Source organism: Coloeus monedula (assembly GCF_965178545.1).
Source record: "Coloeus monedula genome assembly, chromosome: 3".
NCBI classification, from domain to species: Eukaryota; Metazoa; Chordata; class Aves; order Passeriformes; family Corvidae; genus Coloeus; species Coloeus monedula.
This window is the reverse complement of record NC_138783.1, coordinates 21,246,354-21,274,110: the sequence shown is the minus strand read 5'-3', so window position 1 is coordinate 21,274,110 and position 27,757 is coordinate 21,246,354. Positions and strand designations below refer to the sequence as shown.

At 37.3% G+C, this 27,757-nt stretch overlaps 1 protein-coding gene across 18 annotated transcripts in view; it reads right to left on the bottom strand.

The window, feature by feature from the left end:
* Nucleotides 1-27,757, bottom strand: part of ABI3BP (ABI family member 3 binding protein) — a 141,202-nt gene that overhangs the window by 56,012 nt on the left and 57,433 nt on the right. For 12 of the 18 annotated variants that reach the window (XM_082277469.1, XM_082277483.1, XM_082277486.1 and 9 more), the window contains 20 exons: nucleotides 26,901-26,975; nucleotides 24,245-24,304; nucleotides 23,673-23,747; nucleotides 22,438-22,506; nucleotides 20,385-20,459; nucleotides 18,896-18,955; nucleotides 18,450-18,515; nucleotides 16,785-16,859; nucleotides 14,816-14,881; nucleotides 14,217-14,291; nucleotides 10,291-10,356; nucleotides 8,713-8,772; nucleotides 8,267-8,332; nucleotides 7,266-7,340; nucleotides 6,118-6,192; nucleotides 5,129-5,203; nucleotides 4,214-4,291; nucleotides 3,575-3,649; nucleotides 2,441-2,506; nucleotides 1,153-1,233 (listed from right to left, as the gene is read on the bottom strand). In XM_082277469.1, coding sequence (XP_082133595.1) covers nucleotides 1,153-1,233; nucleotides 2,441-2,506; nucleotides 3,575-3,649; nucleotides 4,214-4,291; nucleotides 5,129-5,203; nucleotides 6,118-6,192; nucleotides 7,266-7,340; nucleotides 8,267-8,332; nucleotides 8,713-8,772; nucleotides 10,291-10,356; nucleotides 14,217-14,291; nucleotides 14,816-14,881; nucleotides 16,785-16,859; nucleotides 18,450-18,515; nucleotides 18,896-18,955; nucleotides 20,385-20,459; nucleotides 22,438-22,506; nucleotides 23,673-23,747; nucleotides 24,245-24,304; nucleotides 26,901-26,975 — 1,413 coding nt within the window. The remainder of the gene's footprint in view (nucleotides 1-1,152; nucleotides 1,234-2,440; nucleotides 2,507-3,574; nucleotides 3,650-4,213; nucleotides 4,292-5,128; nucleotides 5,204-6,117; nucleotides 6,193-7,265; nucleotides 7,341-8,266; nucleotides 8,333-8,712; nucleotides 8,773-10,290; nucleotides 10,357-14,216; nucleotides 14,292-14,815; nucleotides 14,882-16,784; nucleotides 16,860-18,449; nucleotides 18,516-18,895; nucleotides 18,956-20,384; nucleotides 20,460-22,437; nucleotides 22,507-23,672; nucleotides 23,748-24,244; nucleotides 24,305-26,900; nucleotides 26,976-27,757) is intronic. The other 6 variants (XM_082277479.1, XM_082277478.1, XM_082277485.1 and 3 more) reach the window with 4 other exon arrangements.

Below are 27,757 nucleotides of genomic sequence, written 5' to 3'. Positions count from 1 at the left end.
GAGGCATGTGCACAAATATGGAACCATGCCACTTTCTTTGTAGGCATATAGAAACTTGCTGTAGACACACTCAGTGTGGAAACACCAAGATAAAACCTTGATCTTGGCAGTCCCAGGGTGCAAAATAAATTTACGCAACATTTTCCAAATGAGCAGCTCTTTTTCTCTGCTGTTTCAAAAAACAACATGCAGGACTCATATTTATATTCAGACATAGACATCTACAGCAGAGACAAAAGTAGTGATTCTTGTAATACAATACTGGATTTCCTACACTAAAAATTATGCAGGAGCTGTAATCAGCATGAAAAACTAATTATGCACAGTATTTTGAGACAATTCCAAGTCATATGTGCCATTCCTTTAACAAGCTTCACAGGGAATAATTTGACCTGAAGAGAGTTAATTTCTTTTTATGAGCAAAAATAATTTGCAGGGAATCTGGAAAGAATTTAATAAAATCATCTGAGCTCTTCCAGCATTGAGTAATATATTCTTACAATAAACAACTCTTCAATTTCAAGCAATTTCAAGCTTTCTAATTTCATTATAAACCATGTAACACTAGAAATATTTTTACAACTGTATTTATTTATTCTTCAGGTCCAGAAAATGCCAGGTGTGTTTTATTCTCTGCCATACATCATAGACCAAATTTAACCTCAGTGTGAAGGTGCTATTTCATTTGGGATAATAAAATATGTCTTTACTGAATTCCAGAACAAAATTCCACTCTTACTTCCACAGTTTCAGGTAAGTCTACATTTGCAAAATGATCACTGAATCAATACAAATCCTATGGTTCTATGTAGGATGTTACAACCATCAGCAAAACAGTAGAATTTGCATTTTCTGGACCCTATGCTGAACTAAGTTGGAAACCTTATTATTTCAAAATAAAAATCAAGAAAAAATTTGCTTTGATATCAGGCTGTGTGAGTTGGTGGCTTGGGATACAAAAGGTAGAAGTTTCCTTGTTTTGCTTCTTTCTTTTTGGTTTTTTTTGATCCAATACAAAAATATTATTCCTCAAAGAGGAATTCCTCACCTTTCTGATGATTAAGTGCTGAACTTCACACAGAAGAAATTTAAGCTAAAATGCACTACTTAAGTGATACACTATAACAAAGGTTTGCTATGGAAATTAGTTACCAGGTTTAGTTCGTGGCTTTTGGGGTCTGGCAGATGGTCTAGGTTTAGATGCAGAAGTAGTGAGTTTGGCTTCTTTAGGAGCTGAAAGAAATATACTGGATTATAAATTTATCCTTTCCACTGTATCACAAAAAAATCAAATAAGGCAATGAATGGCTATTGGGAACAAAAGCAAATGGTAAAATCAGACATGCCAAGAAGGCTTCTCAAAAATCTTCCTAAGACTTCATTACCCCAGCAAAATCCCAGTTTGTTCTTCACCGTAAAAATGAATAATTGCATTTAAATATGCAATTGTAGATTGCAATCACATCCAAATATTCCTCTCACTAAGTTAGCAAATTCATTTTTGCAAGATACCTAAGAGATAAAACATAAATGCTTTTTATCCTTTTGAATACCAGGTCAATTTTAAGCCAGCAGAAGACATATATAGACAAAATATGCAAAAATGTCCTCCATTTTTGGCACAGTAAAGGAATTACTGGCAGACAGCTGGAAAAACATGGAATCAATTAAAAAAAAAATCTAACTGCTTCATAAGTGCGGTCATTGAATTCTGCTAATAGAATAGAAGTAGCATCATGTAAATGGTAAAAATTAAGAACCATGAGTTCTAGAAACCCCTTTTCCACCAAACATGCACGGGCTGAAACTGTAATTGGCTAATCTGTCTGTTGGTCTGACTTCAGATAAAATATAAACTCCATTTCAGGCATAAGTCAGTAGCTTTGTACATTTTTAAAAAGCAGTGCTACAAGACTGCTTTCCAATAAAGTGTTTCATAGCAATTGACACAGTGGAAAAGTGTTTGATGTTTGCAGAAAGGACAGAGCAGAGTGAGACATGAAGTGGCTGAGAGATGTTTTTCAAGCTAAAATGATATTCAGAAGGATTCATAAAACAGTGGAGTTAACACGTTAACCTAGTGCCACAGGAACCCTTCACTGGGACTTCTGGGATTAACACCCACAATACTACCTTTACACTTAGTATTTCAATTGTATTTCCAGAGAGTTTTCTGAGTAAAGGGTGTTGGTGTAGAAAAGCTCTCAGCAAAATGGAAGATAAAACTATTACTATTGAACTAGCAAAACTATATGAAAAAAAATTGGTTTCTCTTTATCCTAAGCTTAGAAAACATTTCTGAATGCTTATGTCCTAGCTCCTGTCCTCTTTCAGAGAAATGGATTAAATAAAGCAAAAGTTATGAGATGAAGTAACAGAATACAAACTGTGGCTTGGACTGCAAAGAAGAGTGGCCAACAGCTACAGAAACATGTATTACCTAGGGTTGCTTTTGGTTGTTCGAGAGTCTGAGAAGTTTTAGGGTCCAGAAGTGGTGGTTTAGGGGCTAGAAAAGAAAAATTCAAGAGTAATCGAACTGATCAGTAGATGTATCAACACAAAACCAAAAGTGTTATCATTCCAGTAGTTCAGGGGAGTTGTTTTTCAAACAGTCTAGATAAGCCTTACTCTTGTGTGTAACACCCTACACTCCTTTTAGCTTTGTTTCCTATAAAATTGCACACTGAATGATTGTGTGAGAGACTGCTGCTAAGGCTCCTTCCCCATATTTACGTTCTCAAGACATTTTTAATCCTGTATTTGATTCAATCAGCAAATAAACTTCTGTTATAGGAGAATAGTGAGAAAGGAGAGATGAGGAAGAAAAGAATGTAGTCTGTAATGAACACCGGAGAATCTATATGAAAGGAAACTGCTAAATGCCAAAGTTTTGCTGAAAATCCTGAATCAGTACCTGCAGTTAATTGTAACAGAGGTTTACGACAGTAAAGGTAGCTCCTGCTTTTTAATGATCTGTCTGTTTATAAGACATGAGAACAAACACATTTTGGTCTCGAATAATCCACAGCGTAATACTTATTGGTCCTGTACTTGAATTACTAAAGGAGGCAAATTAATTTCCCTTAATCCCATATCAGAAGAAAATTAGGAGGTCTGTTTTTTTGATCAAAAGACAGAAAATACACGACACAATGATAATGTTCCTATGGTACTAGCTAAGATGTCATCTTTACCATCGTGTGTCTTTGTGAAAATGGGAGATGGGGAGTGGCAAAGGGGATTATAAAAATAATAATCATATTTATTGCTTATAATGAGTGATATTAAAACACCCTTGTGCCACCCAGAAAATTTTTTTCCATTCCAGTCCTTTAAAATGTTACAACGGCAGAGAACTGGTTTATATTTTTATCACTGGACCCAAATGCATAAAACCGATGAGCTTAACTCTTATTAAGTTAATGAGAGTTAATGACCAACTTTAGAATGATGACTTAGTCAGTATGCTCATGTGTTGCACAGCTCCTGTCCTTTTTAGGAAGTTTTTGCTTAGATATTTTTAGAGAACATATCTCCCTGCATATCAGCTTATGAAAATGATGTGCACAATTACCAGGTTTCACATGTTGTACTTCTGGGGTAGCAGATGGTTTCGGTTTAGAAGGAATAAGTGGTATTTCTTTTGGAGCTGAAAGAAAGAGCTCAGTTTGCAATCAAAAATTGTTTAACAAGCATTTCCCACAACAAACAGCACATGTCACAAGTTTATATCAGAGACGACTCAGTATGGAATGTCAAAGCCAGCTGATGAAATCAGATTTTGAAGTGTGGAATGGAGATGATACTGAAATTCTGTGAATTGATCAGAAATAAGATTCTGTGAATCCAAAACAATTAAAATTTCCATTCTGAAAGCTGTACATATCAGAGACAATCAGCACATGCGTGTGCATTGGGAGTAAAAGAAATAGAACACTAATAAAAGGATGATGGTGTTTTAAAAGGATGATGGTGTTTTATCATGCAGGAGACAAGTTTTACTTCTCTGAGACAGTCAATCCACCCAGAACCTAGTTCTCATACACAGGGATGTCAAGACCAGTCAATATAATGACGATGGAAGAACAAGACTCTCTAACCAGGAAAAAGAATGATTATGCATGTGAAATGATATGCTGGAAGGAATGCATTCATATGGGATGGAGTGCTCAAAACAAACACAGAGTTTTTCACTGGGTGAAAACAACATTACCTAATGTTACCCTTGGCCATTGAAAAGGACGGGAAGTTTTAGGTGTGAAAGATTCCAGAATGGATTCACTTGTTGCTGCTGGAAGAAATGATGACAGTCATAAGAGAGCAAAGAGCTAATGGAAGAAACTCTTCTTTCATAAGCAAAACCAATTTGTTTTTACAAGAACAACAAATATTTCACTAATGCTTGGACATTTATCAGTTTAGTATGCATTAGGGAGAAATTCAGAACTGCACAGAACTTCAGTCGCTATAAATCAGTGCATCTGTGATGTGCAAAAGGTCTGGATGTTTATTTCCTCCTGCCTTCATTGCAACTGGTCTGGATCTCAATCACTGCCAAGTAAGATTTTAAGTAGAGCTTTTGAACATTTTGAGTTTTGGTCCAATACTTAAGGGAGATGGTACTGTGTAAATGTCAGTATTTAATGAAGAGGACATGTTGAACAAACAATTAGTCACACATTAAACATATAAAAGTTGGAATAGAAAGCTGACAACAGATCCAGCTGTGGTTTCAGTCCAAAACCACTGAGTGTCTGTAACTGTTAACCAATTTCAAGCTGTTAAGGATGCACTAGTGTTAACATTTTTAATGAGGCTACAACAATAACATAAAAACTACAGTTCACATCACAGTGTTTTCATCAGAACTGCTGTACAAATACTGTTTTCTCAATTATCTATGTGGCCTATTTTTCAAAATACTGAATCATGTGACTGTGGGCTGCTATATGCATAGTAACTGTGAGAAAACACCAAGTTCAACCATTAGCAGCAACATAAACTTGAAATCAGCTGTAAGGGGTTAATCCAAATGTGCACTGAAAATAACAGCAGTATATTCATTTCAGTTGAGTTTTAGAGCATGGCTTGAGCTACTGAATTAAGAACTAGGTAGAGATTATTGTACCTGGTCCAGCATCTGCTATTTCAGGCTTACTAGGGGCCACAGGACTTGAAAGTACAGGCTGAACACCACTGAAAACTATAAAAAAACCAAGTCACATTATCTATGTTATTAATTCTACACACAGCTTTTTTTGGTCATAGAAAAACAACCAAAAAATGCGATAGGTTATACCACACCTACTTTGCACTTCACCATAAGCACACCTTACCTCAGGAATGGAGCAGTACTGGTTTAGAGTGTGAGCTGAAGCTAGTGTTTGAAATGAGAACTAAAACTAAAGTGTTAGCCAACCAAAGCTAATATTGCTTTGGATTACATGGTCCACATAGTTTAAAGCGACCCAGAAAATACAAAGATAAAAATTTCTAACACCACAATAATAAAGATAAAGCACTTAAAAAAAATCTATAAAAACTAAAAAGCACTGCAAGTATATTTCCCTGAAAACAAAGCACCTGCCTTAGCTCTCTTCACTGCTTTGTTTAGTGTCAATATTTTTTTAGTGAATTTTAGTGTCATATAATCTGTGTACATGTACACTCATGAAAAACAAGGGTAAAATAAAGTTAAAAAAATCACAAAGCAGCAAAGAAATAGTAAGGAAGCAGCTTCCTATGCTGGCAAGGCAATCTATGGTACAAAAACATATGCTCTCTCTGAGCATAAAACAATTAGGCTTGTAAGAAAACAAGTAATTTTAGAATTCTTATTAAGATTTATTCATTAGTAGTAGTATTAAACCAGGTTTACTTCATGTAAGTAAATCTCAAGATAACCCTAGAAGCTTTTTGAGAAATGAATGTGAGTTCAGAAACACTACCAGGTGAGCATCTCAGCAGAAAGCAAAAGTTGTCATGTAAAAAAGGATGCTTTTAATGATCATGACTCACACCACATGATGATCAAAATATCTAGGCTTAATAAAATTTCAAAAATGGCTGTCCAATACCAAAAGGGGTTTAACTGAAAAACTAATGAGTTATTATTACCCGCAGTTGTTGTTAGCACATGAGGTGTTCTGGAAAGTGGAGGCATAGATTTTTCCAGGTCAGCTGAACTTGTAACTGTGGAAAAATGTAAATATCCTTGATATGGATTCATATTGATGCAGACAAAGTAAGGGGGGCAAAAATCAGAAAAAGAAAGATTGCTTTACATTGCTTTGCAAGATGCCAACACTACCACAATGGAGTTTCATAAATTTCCAACTTGAAAAGAAAGTAACAAAACCTCAAAGTTTTGAAGATGTCACATGCACCTAAGAGACACATCCTGACAGGAGCTGCAGTCCCCCTAAAAGCAGATTTATCAACGGGAGTCAATTGATCTGTGCACAGGTAACATGAAAAAACCTGTGCTTTTGACTTCACCTGCACCCAGAGAAAGAGACCTACATACTTGAAATGCATGCAAATATGAATTTGTACAACCAGGTATTTCTGTTGCCAAAGCTTTGGTTGTTTCTATACAGCAAATGCCAGTATTTTGAATTATGCATTTTAACATACTATACATCATGCAATTTTTCATTTGCGGTATTTTATCTAATTGACATAATATAAATTAACACAACTTTTGCGATACATTGAAGAGACAGGGAGTGAGGCAGAAAATCTGAAACAATACTGAAATATTGACTGCCAGGTTGAGGATAATTTTCCTTCTTATCTCTTGCACATTCGTAGCATTGCAATGAACAGAAATATAATCTTGAATACCTATGACTCCAGTAATAAAAGTTTCAAGGTTAAATAGTAACATAACTTGAAGTCTTATGAATAGAGAAACCTGCATAGTAATGTGTATGATATAGCTACAGAAAATCCCCCATAGTGAAATGTCCCAGTCAAAAACATCTTTATAACTGATAATGTATCCATCTAGCTATTGGTGCTACTGGTCCTAATCTATTCAACAGATTAAAACCACACAAAATAAAAATTAATTCCTGTGGTTTAGTTTGTATTTGATCCTATACCACAAAATACCACCATGTAATTATACAGCCTAACTATCTGACACTGCAAACAAAGTTCTGCTTCAAACACCAAGCAATCAGAGCAAACAACCTCTAACTGTAACATCCTTGATGCAAAACCAAATACTAAGAAATGGAAGTATCATAAATACAATTTACCAGTCTTTATTTTTGATATTTCTGCAGATGCAGAAGTTTGGGACAGGAAACTAATATGATTAGAGTCCAGTGAAGCTGGAAAAAGAAAAAAAAAACCAAAACAAAACATTTTTTTGGTATCATCTGAACCTATATAGACTGAAGAGTTTTCAACACATTACTGAGAAACTAGGGATTTCAGAAAAGAAAACATCTCAAATGAACATGCCATGGATTTGCTAACGTAAATGTGTGAAGATGCACTGGTGACGAAAATGATGAAGAAGCTGTTAGAAGAAATATGAAGAAGAGATCACATTACAAGAAAAGTGGAATTGCCACAGCCAATGCCAGAATTAAATATGGCTTTGCACATATGGGCCCTTTCATCTCTACACTTAAGCTTTACTGCAATCTAGGCCCAAGAGAAGTAGGAGGTTGGCTAAAAGCACAACAATATCTCTTGGGACTATTCCCATCTTGCATTGCTGCCATAACTGCAAGACATATCATTACTGACAAAGGCTGCTATTGTCTCCAACTGTGAAGAAATACCCCATGATTCACCAAAAGCTGAAATGAGGTTTTGATTTTGAAAAACCTGAACATGGCCTCAAAAGCAGCAGCAGAGCAGAGCATTCCCACTTCCAGGTGATGGCAATGGAAAGGTGTGTCCTCTTGTGCCAGCCCAGCTGGGATTTGTCTCTTAGGAACGCTGTCATATTTGAATGCATCAGGGAAAGCAAGGCCCGCTACCCACACACAGAGAAGCAGGGAAATGGAGCTGAAGGCCAGGTGCAACAACGTGGTGTCTCTGCAGGATGTCACATGCTTCCTGCAGAAAATGCTCATCAGCCATGGAGAAAGCGTGGGATCAAACAACAGAATTGCAGAACCAGTGTGGCAAGTGCTTCGTTCTCTCCATGGGAGATGACAAGGATGCCAGGTGGTTTGGGGTGGGAGGTGTGATGGGAAGTGAAAGAGATGGGAGACAGTGGGAAAAGAAGGCTGTTGCTAGTTACCCATCACAGTTTGTTGAGTTGCCAGGGAGGAAGGAGTGGTGGACTTCGGCCTTGGTCTTCGAGTAGCTAAGATCAAACACAAAAACCATCTTCAGGTCCTCAGACAGGCTGCTGTCACACAGGTCACATCAAGACAGAGTTATAAAGAAGGGAACCCCATCCTGCTTGGGCCAGGCTACCATGTCACAGCATCACTCCCCATGGTGCCACAGTGCTGCCTTTCAACTGGCATTGGCAGCCAAGCCACGAGAGGAAACCTAGAAACGGTTCCCCAGAAATGGCTGCAGAAAATTTACAGGTAGAACAATTTTTAGCAAGAAGCCATAAGGGTGCAGCCACATCACTGACCCACTTTTTGGGACACCAGCGCATCTGAACAGGCTCATCACTGCAGAGGAGAGCATTGCCAAAGGAAGCAGTGAAGGAGGGAATCGCTGGCTATTTACCCATCCTTGTGGTTTCCCGTGAGGCAGACGAGGTCGATTCCAGGACTGGTCTCTTGGTTGCTACGGTCGGACATAGAAATGGTCTTGAGATCTCCACTCAGCCCTGCCACAGCAGCACAAGCAGCACCAGCTCACAGTGCCCTAAATGTCTGTACTTAGGGCCACACGTGCCCTTTCCTTGTGACTCCTTGAGTACCTTGTGACTCAAACCTGCAGGCAAGTGTCTTGCTGTGGTTGCAACTAATACAATACTCCCTGAGCCTCAGTAGCTAAATGGCTCTATATCAGCAGAAAAATACCTAAATATCCAATTCACCAAGCCACTCCTTACAGATCCTTGAAAGATGCAAAACCCACAGTAATTGCAGAGAGAACATGAGCCAAGGCTCATCTTAGAATTCAAAATTCCGGATGACAAGTGCTGGGTATGTCTCCAATGTAAGTAGCTGCAAATACTAATTACTAATTATTCTAGCATGAAGGAATAAACTCCACATTGTGCTATCAATATTCAGTCATAATGTCAACCTTTCTTAAAAGTTCAAAAATTTTTGCAAATAAGTATTTTCTTACTGTTTTCACTATTCTTGTTTTTACATATAATCAAATATGTAAGTTCTCATCATTCACATGCAAGGCCTTGCGATTCCCTGTGAAATATGAAAATTCCTGTTCTTCCTTACAGTTAGTCTCTAAGCCAATGATTAACACACTTATTCATCAAGCTTGAACTTCAGTTGTCATTCAAAAAGACACATATAAGTTCTGTATGCTAAAAAATCCACATCAGCAAGAGGACATAAAATTTTGTTTCTGCCATATTGGGATATTTCATTCTAGAAAGAATTTTCAAAATAACAAGCGCCCATAGAATCACGTGGGAATTCTGTGACAAATTGTTTTTGTCACCAGTCCCTTCAAAACTGATTTTTCAAGTGATGAAGAAAAGCATATGTTCAGACATCATAACCATGTCATTAATATGGCAAGTGTATTAAAGTGCATTAACAAACCACAGATATTGCTCAAAGCAGGTGAAAATTATGTCAAGTGATGGCAAGCAAAAAGAACAAAATCAAACTACCTTTTTATACCCTCCACTGTTCCTTGGCTTGCAAGGTAAGGAGAAATAGATTTCAGCTTTGGTTTCTGAGAAACCAAGATTAAACGAGAGAACTGGCTTCAGAAATAGAGATGAACTTTCGTTTTTAAAGCAGTGTCAGTACAGAACTGTGTAAATAAAACCCATATTACACTCAGCTCTTTTACATAACTATTTGCATTCATTACAAGGTTATTCCACATTAAAATCAGGGTGACTTAGTTGAGTTAGTGTAGTATACAGATAGTTAATCTTTTAGTGAACTAAGCCTATAGAGCAGAAGATTAAGAAGAGTAATTGAGAAGCCTAATAATTAAGTATCTCATCATTTACACAAATGACTGACCATCTTGCTGAAAGATTTGGCATTGCCACTACCAGTAAAAAAATTGAAATGTTTGACTAGATTTTAAAATACAGTTTTTCTTATTTAAGTATTGTGAAATGATAGAAATTAGGACGGAATCATTGTTTACCCATCACTGTCCTCATGGTTTTCAGGAAAGGAAAAGACGTGGCCTCCAGAACTGGTCTTGGGAGAGCTAAGATTAGAGATGGAAACCATCTTGAGATGTTATGGCAGTCTCTCTTTGCATATGAAAGTATTATTTTAATCACACCCAAATAAGTCAATATTTAAATTGTGGTTTCTTGTGTATACTCCTTCTACCAAATAAATCCTACATCAATTTATAGTCACTTGATATTACCACAAACCCCCAGCCACTAGCAAAACACTGCTCCTTTTGCACAATAATGGCAGTCATGATGCTCCAGAGCTGCCTTTTAACTGCAGTATATGACACATTCCAAAGTCCTTTCCAGGCATCAAATATTTTCCAACTAAAAATTGCAAACTAGTCAATGAATATATAGCCAGAACTTCTGCTTGCATCAAAGATACTGTCCACCTTATATTTAATCTCAAAACAATTAACTAGCTCTGATTACTGTATACTTTATCACTCTTAAAAACACGAACTTTGGGTCTAAACTAATAGATGCCTGGGGAAAAAAAAGGGAAACAATAGATTCTCTGCTGAAAAATGCATAATAAAGATAAATAAAGATTTCCATCAAGATTTGGGCAAACTGGTAGAAGAAAATGAACTCGTGCTTATTTAACCAAAATCTGTATGAATCTCTAATAGAATAGCTTGATTAATTTACAAGTTTTCATTCTGAAGAGGTATGAAGTACTTTGAACAGACAGAATCTCATATCCACACTGGAAGACAAGGATAAGCTACAAGAATAGTCACATTTACTGTCCAGTAATTAGTGAACAGATATGCAAACAACAACAGTGAATGCAAAGATCACAATAAAAATCCCCTCTCTTGTCTAAGAAAGTATTATTGAAAAAAAAAGTTTCTCTTAAATGCATAGAGTAAATTCAAACAGCTTATCTCAGAAAATGGAATCAAAGTTTGGGAACTGTCACCACACTTGCAAGAACGCATTACAGGAAAAGTAGAAGAGTATGAATTTGATGGACCAACAGAGAGAACATTTCAAATATGGAGTTTTTGTTCTGAAAGAATTCTGCTAGACTCCTCCAGTCATAGCAAATAAAATCCTTCAAAAATGCACCCAAAGTTTGTGGGGTAGATTGTCAGGGGGTGGAATGAAAGGGTTTCAGATATTTCTCCCTTCTCACTGTACGCACTTCTCTGTGGCACAGGGCTGTGTACTGTCCTCTCCATCTTCATTTTGTTTGCTGAAAAATGGGAATAATAAGTTTCAAAAATACATTTTCTGAATGTCTGCACCTTTGCTACCACTGGTTTAAAGAAGTGTTCAATATAGCTGTTAAGATGGCAAATATAAAAGGAAGTACCTACTTAGTGTACAGGGGGATACGACAGAACATTTACAAATATCTACAGAGGTCTGCAATAGAAGGCATGATTCAGAGTATGCCAAGAGAAGAAAAGGAGAGTTCCTCTGTTCAGCATTAAGTTTCTCCCATAAAAGAAGAAAAATATGAAAGAAGTTGGCTTGATCATTTAGGAAACATGCAGAAAACTGACAAACCTTTATCTCCCTAAATAAACTTTTTTTTTTTTTTTTTTTAGATATATCTAGACTATCAAGTCTGAAGCTGTTTTAAAAAACCCCAAACCCCGAACTTGCGTTTGCAATGCTCACTGTGCTACCTTTCATCTCCCCAACAGGATTTTTGTCGCAGCTGGGGAGTCCTTCTTAATGAGAAATATGTTTGAATATGCTATGAAACTTAAGGATTTACAGCTTGAACAACCATTAAGCTGTTTTAAAACCACAACTGAACATGGACAATAAATAGAAGATAAACCCACAAAGATAATTTCCTGCACACATCTTTCTCTGCCCCCAACATTGTAACTGACCAGGACGATGTCTTAAATACCAATAACCACAGAAATACACTTCAGTAATAACAAAGTAAATAGAAAATAAAAAAGGGTATGACTTGAAGTAATACAGTAGTTATCTGTATCAGGATACACTGCATATAGCAGAGAAGTTAAAGTTTGGTTACAAGCCCCACAGTATGTCATAGTAAAATTCTACTACATTCAGTAGTACATAATTGGTCAGTGGCAATCATGGGTAATACTACTGATTAATACTGTAGAAGTGAACTCCAGATTTGGAAAGAAAACCGTAATCCAGTATTCTAAACATCATATATATTGCCTTAAACAAAAGTAGTACCCAATGCAGATTTTTTTTTATCTTGCAGTTATTCTTATCTCCAAAGTAAAGGAGATCAAATCAACATTTCACCAAAAGCACACTGGGAACCCTTCTGATAATTCAAGAACACTCAGTTTGCAAGAAATGCCAATAATAGACTGAGCTGATGGTATTTCCGTGACTCCAGATACTTTAGACATGAATTGTGAAACTGTCTGTGTTTCATTAAGAGCTGCACAGAAAATCTGGATTTAAAGTGCTGAGGAATCTGGCTGTTGCTGGGACAGCAAACACACAAAGCTGTGTTGTTCAGGATGATGTCACTGCAAACACAAGCAAGATACTGCACACTTCAAAGTATTTTCTGTATTGTGTGAATAAAGAGAAAGACATGTGGCCCAATATGGTGACAAGTATCTGATGCTAGACAGAACTCCTAAGAATAGTCTTCTTCTTCTACACTTTCTGGAGTTTAAATTATACCAACAGAAAGAAGAAAGTCATACAAGTTGGTGCAAAAGATCAGTCTTTTTGCACTTTGTACCAAGAACGCTTTCTAGCTCCTGATCAAGCAGTGACTGATACAAAACTGTTCTTTAACAGGCTTCCCTTTTAGACTTAGAAGAAAATGTGTTCACAGCAGATAAAAGGCAGCAAGTGTCAATGCGATGAAAACTAAATGTAAACTACTTTTTGCTGCAAGAGAGTCTTGGCAACAACTTGAAATAGACTTTGGATGAAATTGTCATTACTGAATGGAAATTAAATATTTCTTCTTGCAGGGACACTAAACGAAACAGATTTTTGAGCACTGATAAAACTGCATTTGTTCAGTGTCTCATTTTGTAAGGTATTGGTAAGTTAGCTTATTTTATGAATTGAGAAATTGAAGAAGCCTAAAGAAAAAATACTGACAAGAAAGAACAGGAAAACTATATAGATTATTATATATTATTAGGTGTAATTAATTTAAATGTCAATAAAATACCATCATTCCACCAGTTTAATTTCACTGGGGTTTGGTATAATAGGTTTCAAGGGTGTTTGAAAGCATCAGATCTACCATAGAAGTATCTGGTCAAGATCAGTTTGTTGCAAATGTTTTCTTTAATTACAATGTTGTGCCATTTATTTAAAAATGTGTACTCAAGCAATATATAGCAATACATGTGATATTGCACATTTTTGTTTCTATTAGTCTCATGCCTATGCAGTCTCCCTTTCTCGCAGCAAAATGTCTAACTTAAATCACTGCTTTAAATATATTCAAATTAAAGTACTTAATGGTCTATTCTCCACCATTTGGATCCCTATGCGTTCATTGTTATTGTTCCTGCTGTTTCTATGGGACTTACTCAACAGTTTCAACCCTTAGAATAGTTTCACTCAGGGACTTAAACAAAACTTATATTAGCTTTCACTCTATCCCTCTGCAGTATTGCAACTTAAAAAGAGAACTCTACTTTATGTAATAAGACATGCCTATAAACATCAAACACAGCAATACAGACTTGTAAATATACCAGGAATGTAGGCCAAAATTAGAAGAGAATATTTACTACTTCAAGCAAAATTTCCTAAATTAATCTGGTATTTGAGAGAGCAACTTACAACAGTTCTGAAGTTATTTTGAATCATGTTAAACTTAACTAACAATATACCAAAGTTTTGATTAATCTCTGTGGTAATTTCTATTTAAAATCACTTTTTCAAGTATTACCAGGTACAGTTGATGGCATTTCTTGGATGCCAGATGTTTCAGATCTTGAAGTAATGTGCTGATTTTCATCAAAAGCTGAAATAAAATCTGGAGTTAAAATTAGAACTGGCTTCAGATCCACAGTATTTGGCCAGTAGCTGTTGCGCAGTTCAAGACAGTATTGATGTGAGATCAAGCAAGGTGACAGCAGCTGTAAAGATCAGCTGAGAAATGAGGTGTTACATGAACACTGAAGCTGGTGTGAAATGAAGGAAGGTCAATTCCAGTAGCTCATGTGAAGCAATCTTCTTCTCACTGGCCTCATTTTAAAGTACTCATTCTTTGAAAGAAAACTGCAGCTACCAGAAGAAACCTAGAGGCAACATAAGCTAGCAGAGGTCTTTTTGTGGATTCTTATTCAGTCAGTGGGGGGAATTATTTTCCAGCTTAGATTGCACAGAAATGGCTGAGTTGAGCAGGGGTGGGGGTGGAGGGCGGGGAGAAAGCTTAGCATCAAGCAGTCTTCAAAGCAACATGTCTGAATGAACATTGGCACTCTCCACAGCTGCTGGATGGGATGGCAAGGGATGGAAAAGCTCATGGAATTATATGCTATTTACCCATCACGCTCCCTCTGGTTTCCACGAAGGGATGAGACGTGATTTTCAGGCCTGATCCCCGGGTAGCTAAGATCAAATATGAAAATAGTCTTGAAACAATAAGTGAAACCAGCCTTTAGATAAGGTGATCTTCAGCCCTTACCAGGTCCAAGGGATATAAATTTATTTTAGATTTTTTGTATACACACTTCTAATTGATATTTGTGGTAGCCTACTCCATTTTTGTCTCATAGGGTAATTTTTTTTTTGGATACACAACATCTAATTTTAGGCATTAACTACAAGGCCAGCTGTCTGCATCTGATTTTAAAATTCTATCCAATAGCAACAGCTGACAGCAAAACCCTTCTCCCTACACTTCAGTTTGGATGTGCCAGATAAGTCTTTTAGATAAGGAGTTGCAAATGCCCAATATTATTTTGATACAGCATGCACACAATTTTCACACAGGTGGTATCAAAACTTTTTCCAACAAATTCATATTTTGGCCAAGAATCAGATTTTCCCTGCAACTGCCATAAAGCTGCTTTGACAGAAACAGGATTATTGAGACAGACCATCCGTCACCAGAAAATGGCTTAAAAATAGTTTTATGTTTTTCTGACAATACATTAATGAAAACACAAATGCAAAAAAAAAAAAAAAAAAAAAAAAAATTGGATTCTATCAGCCCCTAAGACCATCATTTCCATTAGAGAAATTATGCAGCCTAGACCATGAAAGAAACATTTCTGTGAGGGGTATTATATGAAAAAATGAAGCGTAGGTGCCCTTAATGTTAAGAACATTCACGATTTAAGAAAGTGTAAGGCCAAGTAATAAGTAACCTAAGTAGCCCAGTTCTTTAAATCAAGAGAGAAGGCTGTGGTAATTTGGGGAGAACAATGCTGCAGACAACAGCAAAGTCATGCCTGGTAAACTGCTAAAATGTTTCTGTCTAATGAAGATAGAAATGACCTTGTATAGAGTTCTCAGCTTCAAAAGAAAACAAAAATCTTGTGTTCATGCAGAGGCAAGATAACTGTCAGCACCGCCCACTGAGTATTAGCTCAGCTGTATCATGTTTGTGTTCAGTGTGAATTCTGCAACACATAAAAGCTTCTCTAAATTTATCTGTGATGAGAAGCTAAAAGAACACTGATCAAACCTTAACAAAATAAGACTAGAGAAACCATGAATAGTGTATGTATGTTGTAATAAGCTAATTTTCAGAAGACAAACTATGTTAATGCTCATTAACCCAATTCCATCTGATTGGTCCCCAGAAAGAAAGTGATGTTTGATATACTGATGTAATAAAATATCTCTTTCTTAAATCATGCTAGCATGAACAGAACCACTGATGAAAACATCACAGCAACCTTCTACTATTTTTTTATGACTATATTCTGGGAAAAATATCATGGTCAAATACAAATGCATAAATTGTGCTTAAAAACCTATATTCTTCATGAATACATGGAGGGAAATAATAAATTATTAGCAGAAGTAACTGTAAAAATAACTTTTAGCATCAAAATGCTGTACTGCAGCAGCCTTTTGACTATTAGAGACTACTTAAAAAGCTATAACAGGAAACCAAAGTCCAATCAATTAATGTCTTCAAAAGGTGTCTACTAGGTAAAGAAAAGCATTCCTCCTGCAAAAGAAAACTGTTATGCTGATAACCCAAAATTCTTCAAACCCAAGAGTTTCCTCTTGAGTGCTAAATTCTGCTCCACTGACCACATCAGAACCCTTCAGTAATACAATACTAGCCTGAAAGAGCCAGGTATCAGGATCACTTACTTGAGGCTAGAACTGATAATTATACACTGGTAATTATTACAAATAACATGAAGCCATAATGAACAAATGAAAGACCACTGGAGGGAACATTAAAAATACAGGACATATTACAGACATCTGAATTGTACCACCTAAATATAAAGAAAAATCAAGGATAGATAATAAAATAAATGTCATTTACCAGTCTCTCGCTCTGATATTTTTGCAGATGTAGAAGTTTGGGGAGTAGAAGTGACATGAAGAAAGTCAAGTGGGGCTGGAAAAAAATGGTGGCTTATTATTTAAAAAATACATGAACCATGACACCATGGCATCACCTGCAACCATGGACTCAATGGTTTAAATTGCAAACAATACAGAACTGAAAAAAAAAATACATTCTGCAAAATTAGCAGAATTTTAAAAAGAAAGAGGTTAATGTGCAAAGATGTGTAAAACCACACAAATATAATGCAAAAAATTAAACAGAATGATACAAGGAATATGGAAAAAAATTCCCATGTGGTTAGAAGGAATGCAAGATTGAAAAAGTACAAGACCACTGGCCAAGAGAAGTCAAGGAGAAAGCAAATTTATGAGATGAAGATACTGGAAAAAATCCAATTTAAAAATTTGGCAAAAATAAAAGAACATAAAAAGTGATTCAGACAACATCACCAGGCAGGGAATCAGAAAAGAATATCCTCAGCCCAGCCAAATTTATATGATTTGTTATAATTACAAGTATCTGATTTCTCCACATTAAAACCAAGAAAGCTCAGAAAATTAATTTAAGTAATGCAAGGTAGGGAATGTAAATTCCCTGGAAAAGATTCCGAAGTGAGTGAAATATCTCAGTTGATATGAAAGCAAGACTGCTCCAGATGAAAGTGCCAAGTCACTTATTACTGTTCATTACATTTTTAACTTGCACTCAGCTTCAGATATTAGTCTCACCAGCCTGCTCACATAATACTTTGTTGCTCCATGGGCCACAAAATACTACAGGGACACAGGACTGGTCTTGCACACCTGCCAGTGTGAAAGAAGCTGTTGCCACAAGCATCTCCACCACTGTCGCCAAGTGCCATAGCCAATGCCTGAATTAACTATGGTTTGCATGTATGGCCACATTTATACCTACACTTAAGGTTTACCCCAATATAGGCCAGATAAGTAACAGGTTGGCTAAAAGCACAACAGTATCTCTTGGGACGACTGCTGCCTTGCATAGTTGTCAAATCTGCAAGAAATATCATTACTGCCAGAGGCTGCCGGTGTCTCAAACTGCGAAGAAACATCCTGTTATTAACCAAAAGCTGAAATGAGGTATTGATTTTGAAAAACCTAACACAGCCTCAAAAGCAGCAACAGAGCAGAGCATTCCCACTTCCAGATGATGGCAATGGAAAGGCATGGGCGGAAGAAAACCAGCAACCTTGAAAGTCAGTGGTGAGGCAACCAAGAGCTGCAGCCTTGCCCAAGGAATGCCTGAAGGACAGCTGAACTGCTGTGCTGTGTTCTTGTGCCAGCCCAGCTGGGATTTGTCTCTTAGGAACGCTGTCATATTTGAATGCATCAGGGAAAGCAAGGCCCGCTACCCACACACAGAGAAGCAGGGAAATGGAGCTGAAGGCCAGGTGCAACAACGTGGTGTCTCTGCAGGATGTCACATGCTTCCTGCAGAAAATGCTCATCAGCCATGGAGAAAGCGTGGGATCAAACAACAGAATTGCAGAACCAGTGTGGCAAGTGCTTCGTTCTCTCCATGGGAGATGACAAGGATGCCAGGTGGTTTGGGGTGGGAGGTGTGATGGGAAGTGAAAGAGATGGGAGACAGTGGGAAAAGAAGGCTGTTGCTAGTTACCCATCACAGTTTGTTGAGTTGCCAGGGAGGAAGGAGTGGTGGACTTCGGCCTTGGTCTTCGAGTAGCTAAGATCAAACACAAAAACCATCTTCAGGTCCTCAGACAGGCTGCTGTCACACAGGTCACATCAAGACAGAGTTATAAAGAAGGGAACCCCATCCTGCTTGGGCCAGGCTACCATGTCACAGCATCACTCCCCATGGTGCCACAGTGCTGCCTTTCAACTGGCATTGGCAACCAAGCCACGAGAGGAAACCTAGAAACGGTTCCCCAGAAATGGCTGCAGAAAATTTACAGGTAGAACAATTTTTAGCAAGAAGCCATAAGGGTGCAGCCACATCACTGACCCACTTTTTGGGACACCAGCGCATCTGAACAGGCTCATCACTGCAGAGGAGAGCATTGCCAAAGGAAGCAGTGAAGGAGGGAATCGCTGGCTATTTACCCATCCTTGTGGTTTCCCGTGAGGCAGACGAGGTCGATTCCAGGACTGGTCTCTTGGTTGCTACGGTCGGACACAGAAATGGTCTTGAGATCTCCACTCAGCCCTGCCACAGCAGCACAAGCAGCACCAGCTCACAGTGCCCTAAATGTCTGTACTTAGGGCCACACGTGCCCTTTCCTGGCAGTACCTTGTGACTCAAACCCACAGGCAAATGTCTTGCTGTGGTTGCAACTAACACAACACTCCCTGAGCCTCAGTAGCTAAATGGCTCTACATCAGCAGAAAAATGCCTAAATATCCAATTCACCAAGCCACTCCTTAGAGTTCCCTGACAGATGCTAACAGTTTTTGCAGAGGTAATATGGTGTGGTGGTGCACCTCACCCCCCCTGCCCCACCCTTTCCATGTAAGTGAAAATCAGAGTAGTGGTATTTCACCACTATACCACCACAGTGGTATTTTTTGAGCAATCTCTAACACACTAATTCGGGACAATTAGCAACTAAGAATCACATCTATGCATTTAGAATTCAAGATCTGATCTCACTTTATCCTACAGTCAATGAAATCCTTCATTCTGTGGCTCAGAAATAACTGTCCCTGGCAGTAATAAAGCACAGTGTAGAGGATTTCTCTCTCTGTAGAAAAATGCTTGCAAACAAGTGAAAAAAGGAAATTTTCCACAGAACTCTAGCACATCTTAAAATTTAAACTCGTACAACTCAACATCTGTTTGTACACTGAAGAACAAGTACCTTTACTGAAGTGATCTCCTCATACCCTGTTATCCTAATTTTGTACAGGGAGAATGCACAACCTTATACACAAACCAGTGTCAAATCTAGTCTATGTGTTCTCACTAGCACTGTGCATCTCTGCCCATTGCTTTGGGCTTGGCTTCAGGTTTAAGGCAGGCAAGACTCGTGACAGTTTACAAACATGCACGTGGATGAAGTTATGGCAATAAGGAAATGGTGCTGAGTGATTCCTCTGGGATATTTTGGTATTCCCAATCTTTGGAAGTGGAAACCCTTCTGTTCAGGTCCCTTCGATTTAATCCTTTTCTAGCAACATTCAATGACTCACTAACCAAAGTGTTTTTATCTGCTTAAGAACAGCAGATAAATCTTTTTTCTGCCTGTGGAGGTGCTTTTCCAATGTGCAAAAGGAACAAATTTGACATGTTAATGCTTACTTAACCATTCCTAACAATGGGCCTCCATACATATATATATCTATATATCCATCTATCCAATCCTCCACAAGAAAACCTGGACAAGCTAATTGTTTACCAACATAAAAAAATTAATCTTGTCATTGCAATATTTCATTCCAAATCTCTGAAATGTTGCAGTAGATGCAGCTACTTTCTGTCTCTCCAGCTTTACACAGAGCAAGTCAGAATAAACCCTCCATTTAGCAAAGCATTGCTGTGTCTTTTGAGAGACTGCCTAGATGTGAGGAGAACTAAAAAGACAGATATCATTACCAGCTGAGATTGGTGGCATTTCTGGCATGCCAGATGTTGTGAATCTTGAAAAAGGAGGCTTCCTTTCACCTAAATCTGGAAAGATAATCTTGTGTTAAAAGGTTTAACTGCCTCAGAGCTACCTGGATAGCTCAGGAGTTAGAAAACAGATGTTGCATTGTTAAAATGGAAGCACAGGGAAAATTGCAAGTCAGCTGGGCATTACTCTGTCTCATGGACTGTTAAGCTGGTGTGGAAGTCGATGTGGAAACCAGGTGACCTAACTATTCATACTAATGAGCATTCTTATTATTACTTAATAATCTTAGCACATAATGCACGGCAGATAGTAAGAGAACACCTTTGGATCCAGAGAGTAGTCAGTGGGCCAGCCTTTTCACGGAAACATTACACAGAAATATGTGTAAGTTTTTTATTCCCTCTCACAATAAAGTTCTCTCAGCACAGGAAAAAAACCCCCAAAACTGAGAAAGGCAGGTCCACAGCTGGGAAGCTTAATAATGAGAAAACCAAACACAACCAACTAAAGGGAACTCTCCTCTTTGCCCCTGATCCTCCATCTACAAAGATGAATGATGAGTGCAGATGAGCATCTAATTAGCAACAGCAATAAGCGGTATGAACTACTGAGATGGTGACAACTAAAGCAATGCAAAACTTCCAAAAATAGCAGCAAGGTTAAAAAAACCCCACAAAATCTTTGAAACTATAATAAAGTTAACTTATCAATTTTGCCCCATGCCATTTCTAACAACTGAAGCTCTGTAGTAATAATAGGCATGGATACTTCCAAATCAGTAGTATCTCTAGCTGCAGTAAAAAAACACCCCAAAATCAAAACTCCTGAGAAATAATTTCATGTAAGTAAATTAAGAAGGAACATTTGGTGGAGAGAAATTTGAAATTTTATTTTCTACTGCTCTGCAAAGCATTTATTATTTTTACATATTTATTTAAAAATGAACCTCCTTTGTCTATTTCAAATACCATCACTAATTACTTAGCTGAAGATGTTATTCTAGTTTTCCCGTGTGTGCAAATATTCACAAAGAGTTTTACATGCACATTATGCAAGAATAGCACCTTGAAGAAATAGCTCTACAACTTAAACCATATCTATCCATGAAGTGAAAAATTCTTCATAAAATTTTGGGAAAAATGTGTTTTCAAGAGATTAAAGTATTTTGGCACCACTTCATTAAGTCACAGCTCTATGCAGCATCTCAATTTCAGCCAACTTTTTTTCAGTCAGGTTTGGTCCCAGGTATCCTATGTAAAAGAAGGAACTTATCTGATTTAAAATCATTGCCTGGGAGTGGGATGCTTTGTAGAATAATGCAGTAAACCTGAACTATACTGGGATGCCAAGAACCAGTAGGTTATTCAGCAGAGAATTTAACACAGTCCTGCTGCATTGGTCAGAGAAGATGTGGGCAATGAACTGCTTTCTTTTCCCCTCCATCTCCTCCTACCCCTTCGCCATTGTCCTCACGTCTCAACTTCATCATGCTCAATCAATGCTTAAAAAACTTGAGCATCCTCTCCTACCTAAGGCTACAGGAAAAACAATCTATTCCCAAAGCTATAACTCAAAGTAGAGTTAGTTGGAAAGGCCTGGCCTTAGCTGTGTTGACTTTCTTATTTAAAGACAATACATAGGAAAAAATCACAGCAAACTGTATATGAACATTGAAAAACTGGCAGGAAGAAGGAAACAAAAAAAATCGTATCACTAAAAAGTATGCTATTTTACTTGACTGGAGCAGCCTTAAGCCTTGCAAAATTTGAATCTTTTCCCGACACACCTCTTTGATCAATACTGCATTATTCTGTAAGCTAGTTGTGGACTTGCTTTAAACTTGTGCTCTGCCTGATCCCAGGAATGAGGATATTGATACAGGAGTTGAAAAAATAAGATGCAGGGCAACACCCAAGGCAAGAAGTAAGCAACAGCTGTCTGAAATCATCAGCATCAACATGGAAGCAGCAACGAACTTTTCAGCACCAACCAATCAAAAGGGTATGCTTGCGAAAGAATATTACTAGAATTTACCAGTGCCTGGTATATCTGAAGATGTAAAAGTTTGGGCAGTAGAAATAACAGGAAAAGAGTCATGTGAAGCTGGAAAATAAAAGCAAAAATAATGCTGTGTGGTTTTGAAGTGACAAGAAACATTCTGCAACAGCATCGTATTCCTTCATAAGCTGACAAAACTTTTGCGTAATATTTAACACGTTATGTTCCACAGAAAGGTACAGTCTGAAATGTACAATAACTGATTAAGTGTGACTTCAAAATGATTCCCAAAACCATGCATTAATACCTAATGCAATTAATGACCAAATTGTTATCAGACTCACACAAAAAAAAGATGAAATATAGAGTTAAAAAGAGGAAACACAAGGCTATTCAAAATAGGAAAAAAATTACGGATAAAAAGTAGCAAACTGTGATTCATGGAATTTTTTTCTAGGATCAGGAAGGAGGATATCCTGGTGCTGAAACTGGAGAAGGAAAAAGGATGACAAAACAGGAACTGGACCAAATGAAACATAAAAACTGTCTTTTGTCAGACATGTGAAGAGCTGACTACTGCTGTAATCAATCTCCCCCTCAGTAATGGATTTCCCTCAATGTTAATTTATTCCAAAATCATATGCATCAGGCATTACACTATTGGCATGCTAATGAAATGAAATCTTTCCAACTGGCTCTCATCTTATTCTTTTTTCCCTTCTTTTGGAAAACTGTCAGTTGCCCCAGGCAAATAACATCTATAAAATAAGAGAAACACATAATAGAAATTTTGTAAGGACCAACTAGAAAGCATCTGAATCTTCAGTGGTATGTTTTTATGGTGCCATTTTAGAAATCTGGGCAGAATTATGTCTATGTTTATACAGAAAGGTTAAAAGAAGAGCGACGGTTTCAAAATATGTTGGAAATTCTTCAGTTTCCATTCATCTCCTACAACTCAGAATCCTTCAGCAAATCAGGATATTCTACTTATGAAACTCAGGTGTGGACAGTCCTATTTAAATTTGGTATTTACAGTAAGTCCAATTTAATTTTAAAACTAAGAATTACATGCTGTTGCCAAACATGGAAAAACGCCCTGAACTACTCGTTTAGTATTTCATATAAAATGTCACAAAGAGATCTGATACTTGATGCAGGGCTTTCATACCTACAGTTGTTCTTCATTTATCTCAAATTGAACAAACTATTTAATGAGAGGCACTGTCTCCTCCACTGTTGGGAGGATTAACCTCATGAGAAACCATTACCGGATTGGGTTGGTTGCACTTCTATGGTACCAGATGGTTTGGATCCTGAAGAAACAGTCTGTTTTTCCTCAAAAGCTGAAAAAAGAACCTGAGTTTAAAATGCTGAGAGAGCTGTGACTTGATGGATTAGCATCAAATAGCTGAGTGAAGGCTGTGCAGCTCCAGACGATGCTAATGCAAAGCTGAGCAAGATGGCAGATGGCCTAAAGGGAGATGTGAGACAACAGCCGTGACAAGGGGAGGTGATGGCTGCAAACAGAGGTTTCTGGCCTTGAAATGCAAGTTCCACATGCTTGAAAGATCTCTTACCAGCAAGGTATTCTCTCTTATTAAATTTTCTGGGTAAGAGCTGCAGCTAAACCGGAAGAAGTAAGGTAACAACGAGACATGACAACACTGTGTTTAGGCAGTTTTTAAACTGAGAGTAAATACATTTTTCAGGTGGTTACACAGACACAAGAATGGTGAATAAGCAGCTCTCTGTGAGTGTTGGTAGCCAAGATTAACATTTACAGATCTACATGATGCTAAGATAATGGAAAAAAAAATCATTGAACTAATCTGCTAATTACCCATTTCCATCTCTCTCGTTTCTGCAGAAGATATGGATTTCAAGGCTGGCCTCTGAGTAGCTAAGAGCAAACATGAAATAAAATTTTATCATTCCAAGACAGACTCTCTCCTTGCAAGTGATACAAAATCTAATTTCAACTGTAACTAGCAAGTTTTTATTTGGTTTGAATGTCTCTTCATTCCATAATTTTCACCCCGTTCATATTTGGGCATGTCTTATCTAATCAAGCTGAATCATTATTACTTAAGAGATTTTATTCACAGCGAGGCAGCTACAACTGAAACACAATTAATTTGATATTCATACCACTTGCAGGTGTCCATAAACTGGTCACTATTACATTATGTACAACTGTTTTTAAAGGAGTTGCAAAGGGAAAACGTAAGAAAAGAGTAGTACAATGAAATCAGTGAAATAATTGTGAAAGTTAGTAAACAACACCTATTATCTGTTATCTGTAATGAGGATTATTACCAAGACCTTCTGGTTTGTTCACTTTGAAGTATGGATAACCTGAGGTGTGCTTTAATGAAAATGGAGTCAAGATGGAATTGGGCATTCTTACCTAAAAGCCATCATGAACAAGCTTCCACCATGTGCAGGTTTTGCACTACTGTCCTGCTACAGATCCTACCCAACAGTGTGTACTGGTCAGTAACCATTTTACTTTATGTTAAAAGCCTCATTCAAATAATTAGGTGTAGTGTTCATTTCTAGTATAGGCAATATGAATACATGCCAAAAAGTGAACAGCCTTTTTTTCATACATTAGATCTGCTTTCCCATTTACTTTCAATCCATCTTTTCACATTAGCAATTTGGATCTCAGGTGACTATCCTGATATAGTTGGACTCAGCAGCTGGATCAGATGATCATTGCAATGCAAATCATTCCCTTGCAAATGGAACCATTCTATTCTATATTTATAGAGAACAAAATACTCCCAACAAAATACATACAATTCACAGCTTTTGGCACAAGCCTCCATTGATCCATTTACATCCAGTAAGAACTATAAGGGATCTCCCAAAGGCATCAGAACATTGAATGCATGTTAAGAAAGCTATCTTTCCAGAAACATTTGAATTCAAAATATACTGACCACACATGAAGTTTACAAAACAAAGGAGAGATCTCCCTCTAGCACAATCAAGATAGAAAAATAAAGAAGAACATTCTTCAGGGGAACTAGGGCAGAATACAAGTCAGGCGCAGCTGAACTTCATAAATTAAATTTTGCTTGCTTTGCTGATTTTATGACAGCAGGTGATCAAGGCATGCAGAGGCACAGTGCAGAGAAATCTCCTCTGTATAACCACCCCCTGACTCTCACAGAATATCTTTGACTTCAGCAGTGACTTCATGGGGAGCACAGATGCTTCAGCTGACCCAATGACTTGACCTAGCCTCACATAATGAAATCCCACTTTTGCCAAGTGAAACTATTCAGAGAGAATGCAAGACATGAGAACAAAACCAGAATAAATACTAGAATGAAATACTTATTTTTTTCTCAAGTGTTGCTATTATTCCACCTTTACCACTGAGACAAACACAGGATTTTTTTTCAGAAAGAAAAAATATTTCACATCCCTAATAATTTCCAGTTTTTCAGCTACATTTATAGCAAATAGGTTCTTAAATCATCATGTCTCTCTCTTTCCAATGCTGCCTCTAACTGGATTTAACCAAATGTCTTTCACTACAGTGAAAACAAATGTCTCTCCCCATCCCCTCAAACACATCTGGAGAGGAGCTGTCAAAAAAATCTATCAAATTAAGAAGAAATTGTGAAGATTATTTTAATGTACTTGAGAATCTTCTTCAAATATGCATTTCATTAACTAAGAGGTGTTCCAGGAAGTTATTTTAAAATTTGGCAGACTACATTAAGCAAAAGTATGCTGTCTAAATAAGCCAGCACTACTCTATGATAACTTCCTGACTAATGCTTAACAAAATATAAATGAACTTGATTCAAGGGCCCTCCAGGTAACTAGTGTAATAGCTGTTAATACAGAAAGCAGCAACAAGCAATAGTTTTGGTAGAATGAGCTATTTATGACTAACACAAACACAGAGAAAATACAGGCCTGTTATCAAATCAGAGGTCTTGGGAAAGGGAGACACAGGGTACGACGTAGAGGAGAGGAGGCACGAGATGGTAAGAGATGGGGTCTAAGCTTGGCACTGGACACCACCTGCCACAAACAGCTCAACAATGTCATTTGCAAAAACTGCACACTTGGAGCTGGACAAAATTGAGTTTAGAGTAACAACAAGGACACAGAAATAATACCTAACATACACAAATGGCACCCTATGGGGTGAATTCACATCTGAGACGTCTCCCAGCAGAAGAGAGTAAGAAAGAAGGGAGGAGGAAGAAACCATCCACACAAACATCATATTCTTCCCACTCCACATGCTCATAACTTGCTGACACATCCCCACTCATCACCAACACAAGCATCAAAGCATTAGCTTAGGGCCCAGTTGTGTAATGAACGGGTGTACAAAGCACCACAAAAAGGGTAGAATATAAGGAGTTTGTGTGTTACTGTTTCAGTTATATTATTTCTCTTATTGGGACAAGTTTTGTGAAGACAATTTTTCACTAAAGTTTACTCATATTTACAAAGAAAGTAATTACCAAGTTCTGTCAATGGACTTTTTGGAGCACCAGGGATTCTGGATCCAGAAGGAAGTAACTGTATTTCATTAGAAGCTATGATAAAAAAATAACCAAAATTTTACTTGATTAAGAATATTACAGGGCACAACATATATTTATATTTGGCTTATGGACCACTCACTGCTGAAAACAATGATATTTAATCAAAAAGAAAAAGTAGCTCCAACTTAGAAAAAAACCCACACATAAATTGTCACGTAAAAAGGTATGCATTCTTTTTTCCCTAACTGTTAAACAAAGATCTCTAAATCATGGGAATCTGACAGTGAACATCTACCAGTAACTATGAGCAGCTAGTTTAAAATTAATCAATGATCCATCTTGATTAATTTTCATATTTCAATCTTTGAAACATAGCAGAACCAAGGAAAGTTGAGTATGGTTAAAAAAAACTGATTAAAAGTTAAAATGAAATAGATTGACTGATGGTTTAGCTTCAGTAAATTCCGGAAATCTGCTGTCAAATGTAAATGAAAAAAGAAAAAAGTGAGAGTAAGATATTAATGTGAATCAATAGGATTGTATAAAATACATTTCTTGAGAAGCATTGGTAGTCCTCTTCATGGGAAGATCTGCATTTTAGTCTGCAAACATTTCTGGTCCTTCCCTTTATCATACATATCCTGTATGCAGGCTGGCTCTGCTTTAGAAAAATCTAAGCAATGCTTAAAAAAAAATAGAATTAAATACAAACTCAAGTTTAGATTTGTCTTCATAATTTTGCATGGCTCAGGGAAGAAAGTACAAACAATAAAATCAACATTAGAGAATTTAGAATTCTGAATACCAGAACTAAATAGGTGTTACACCAAATC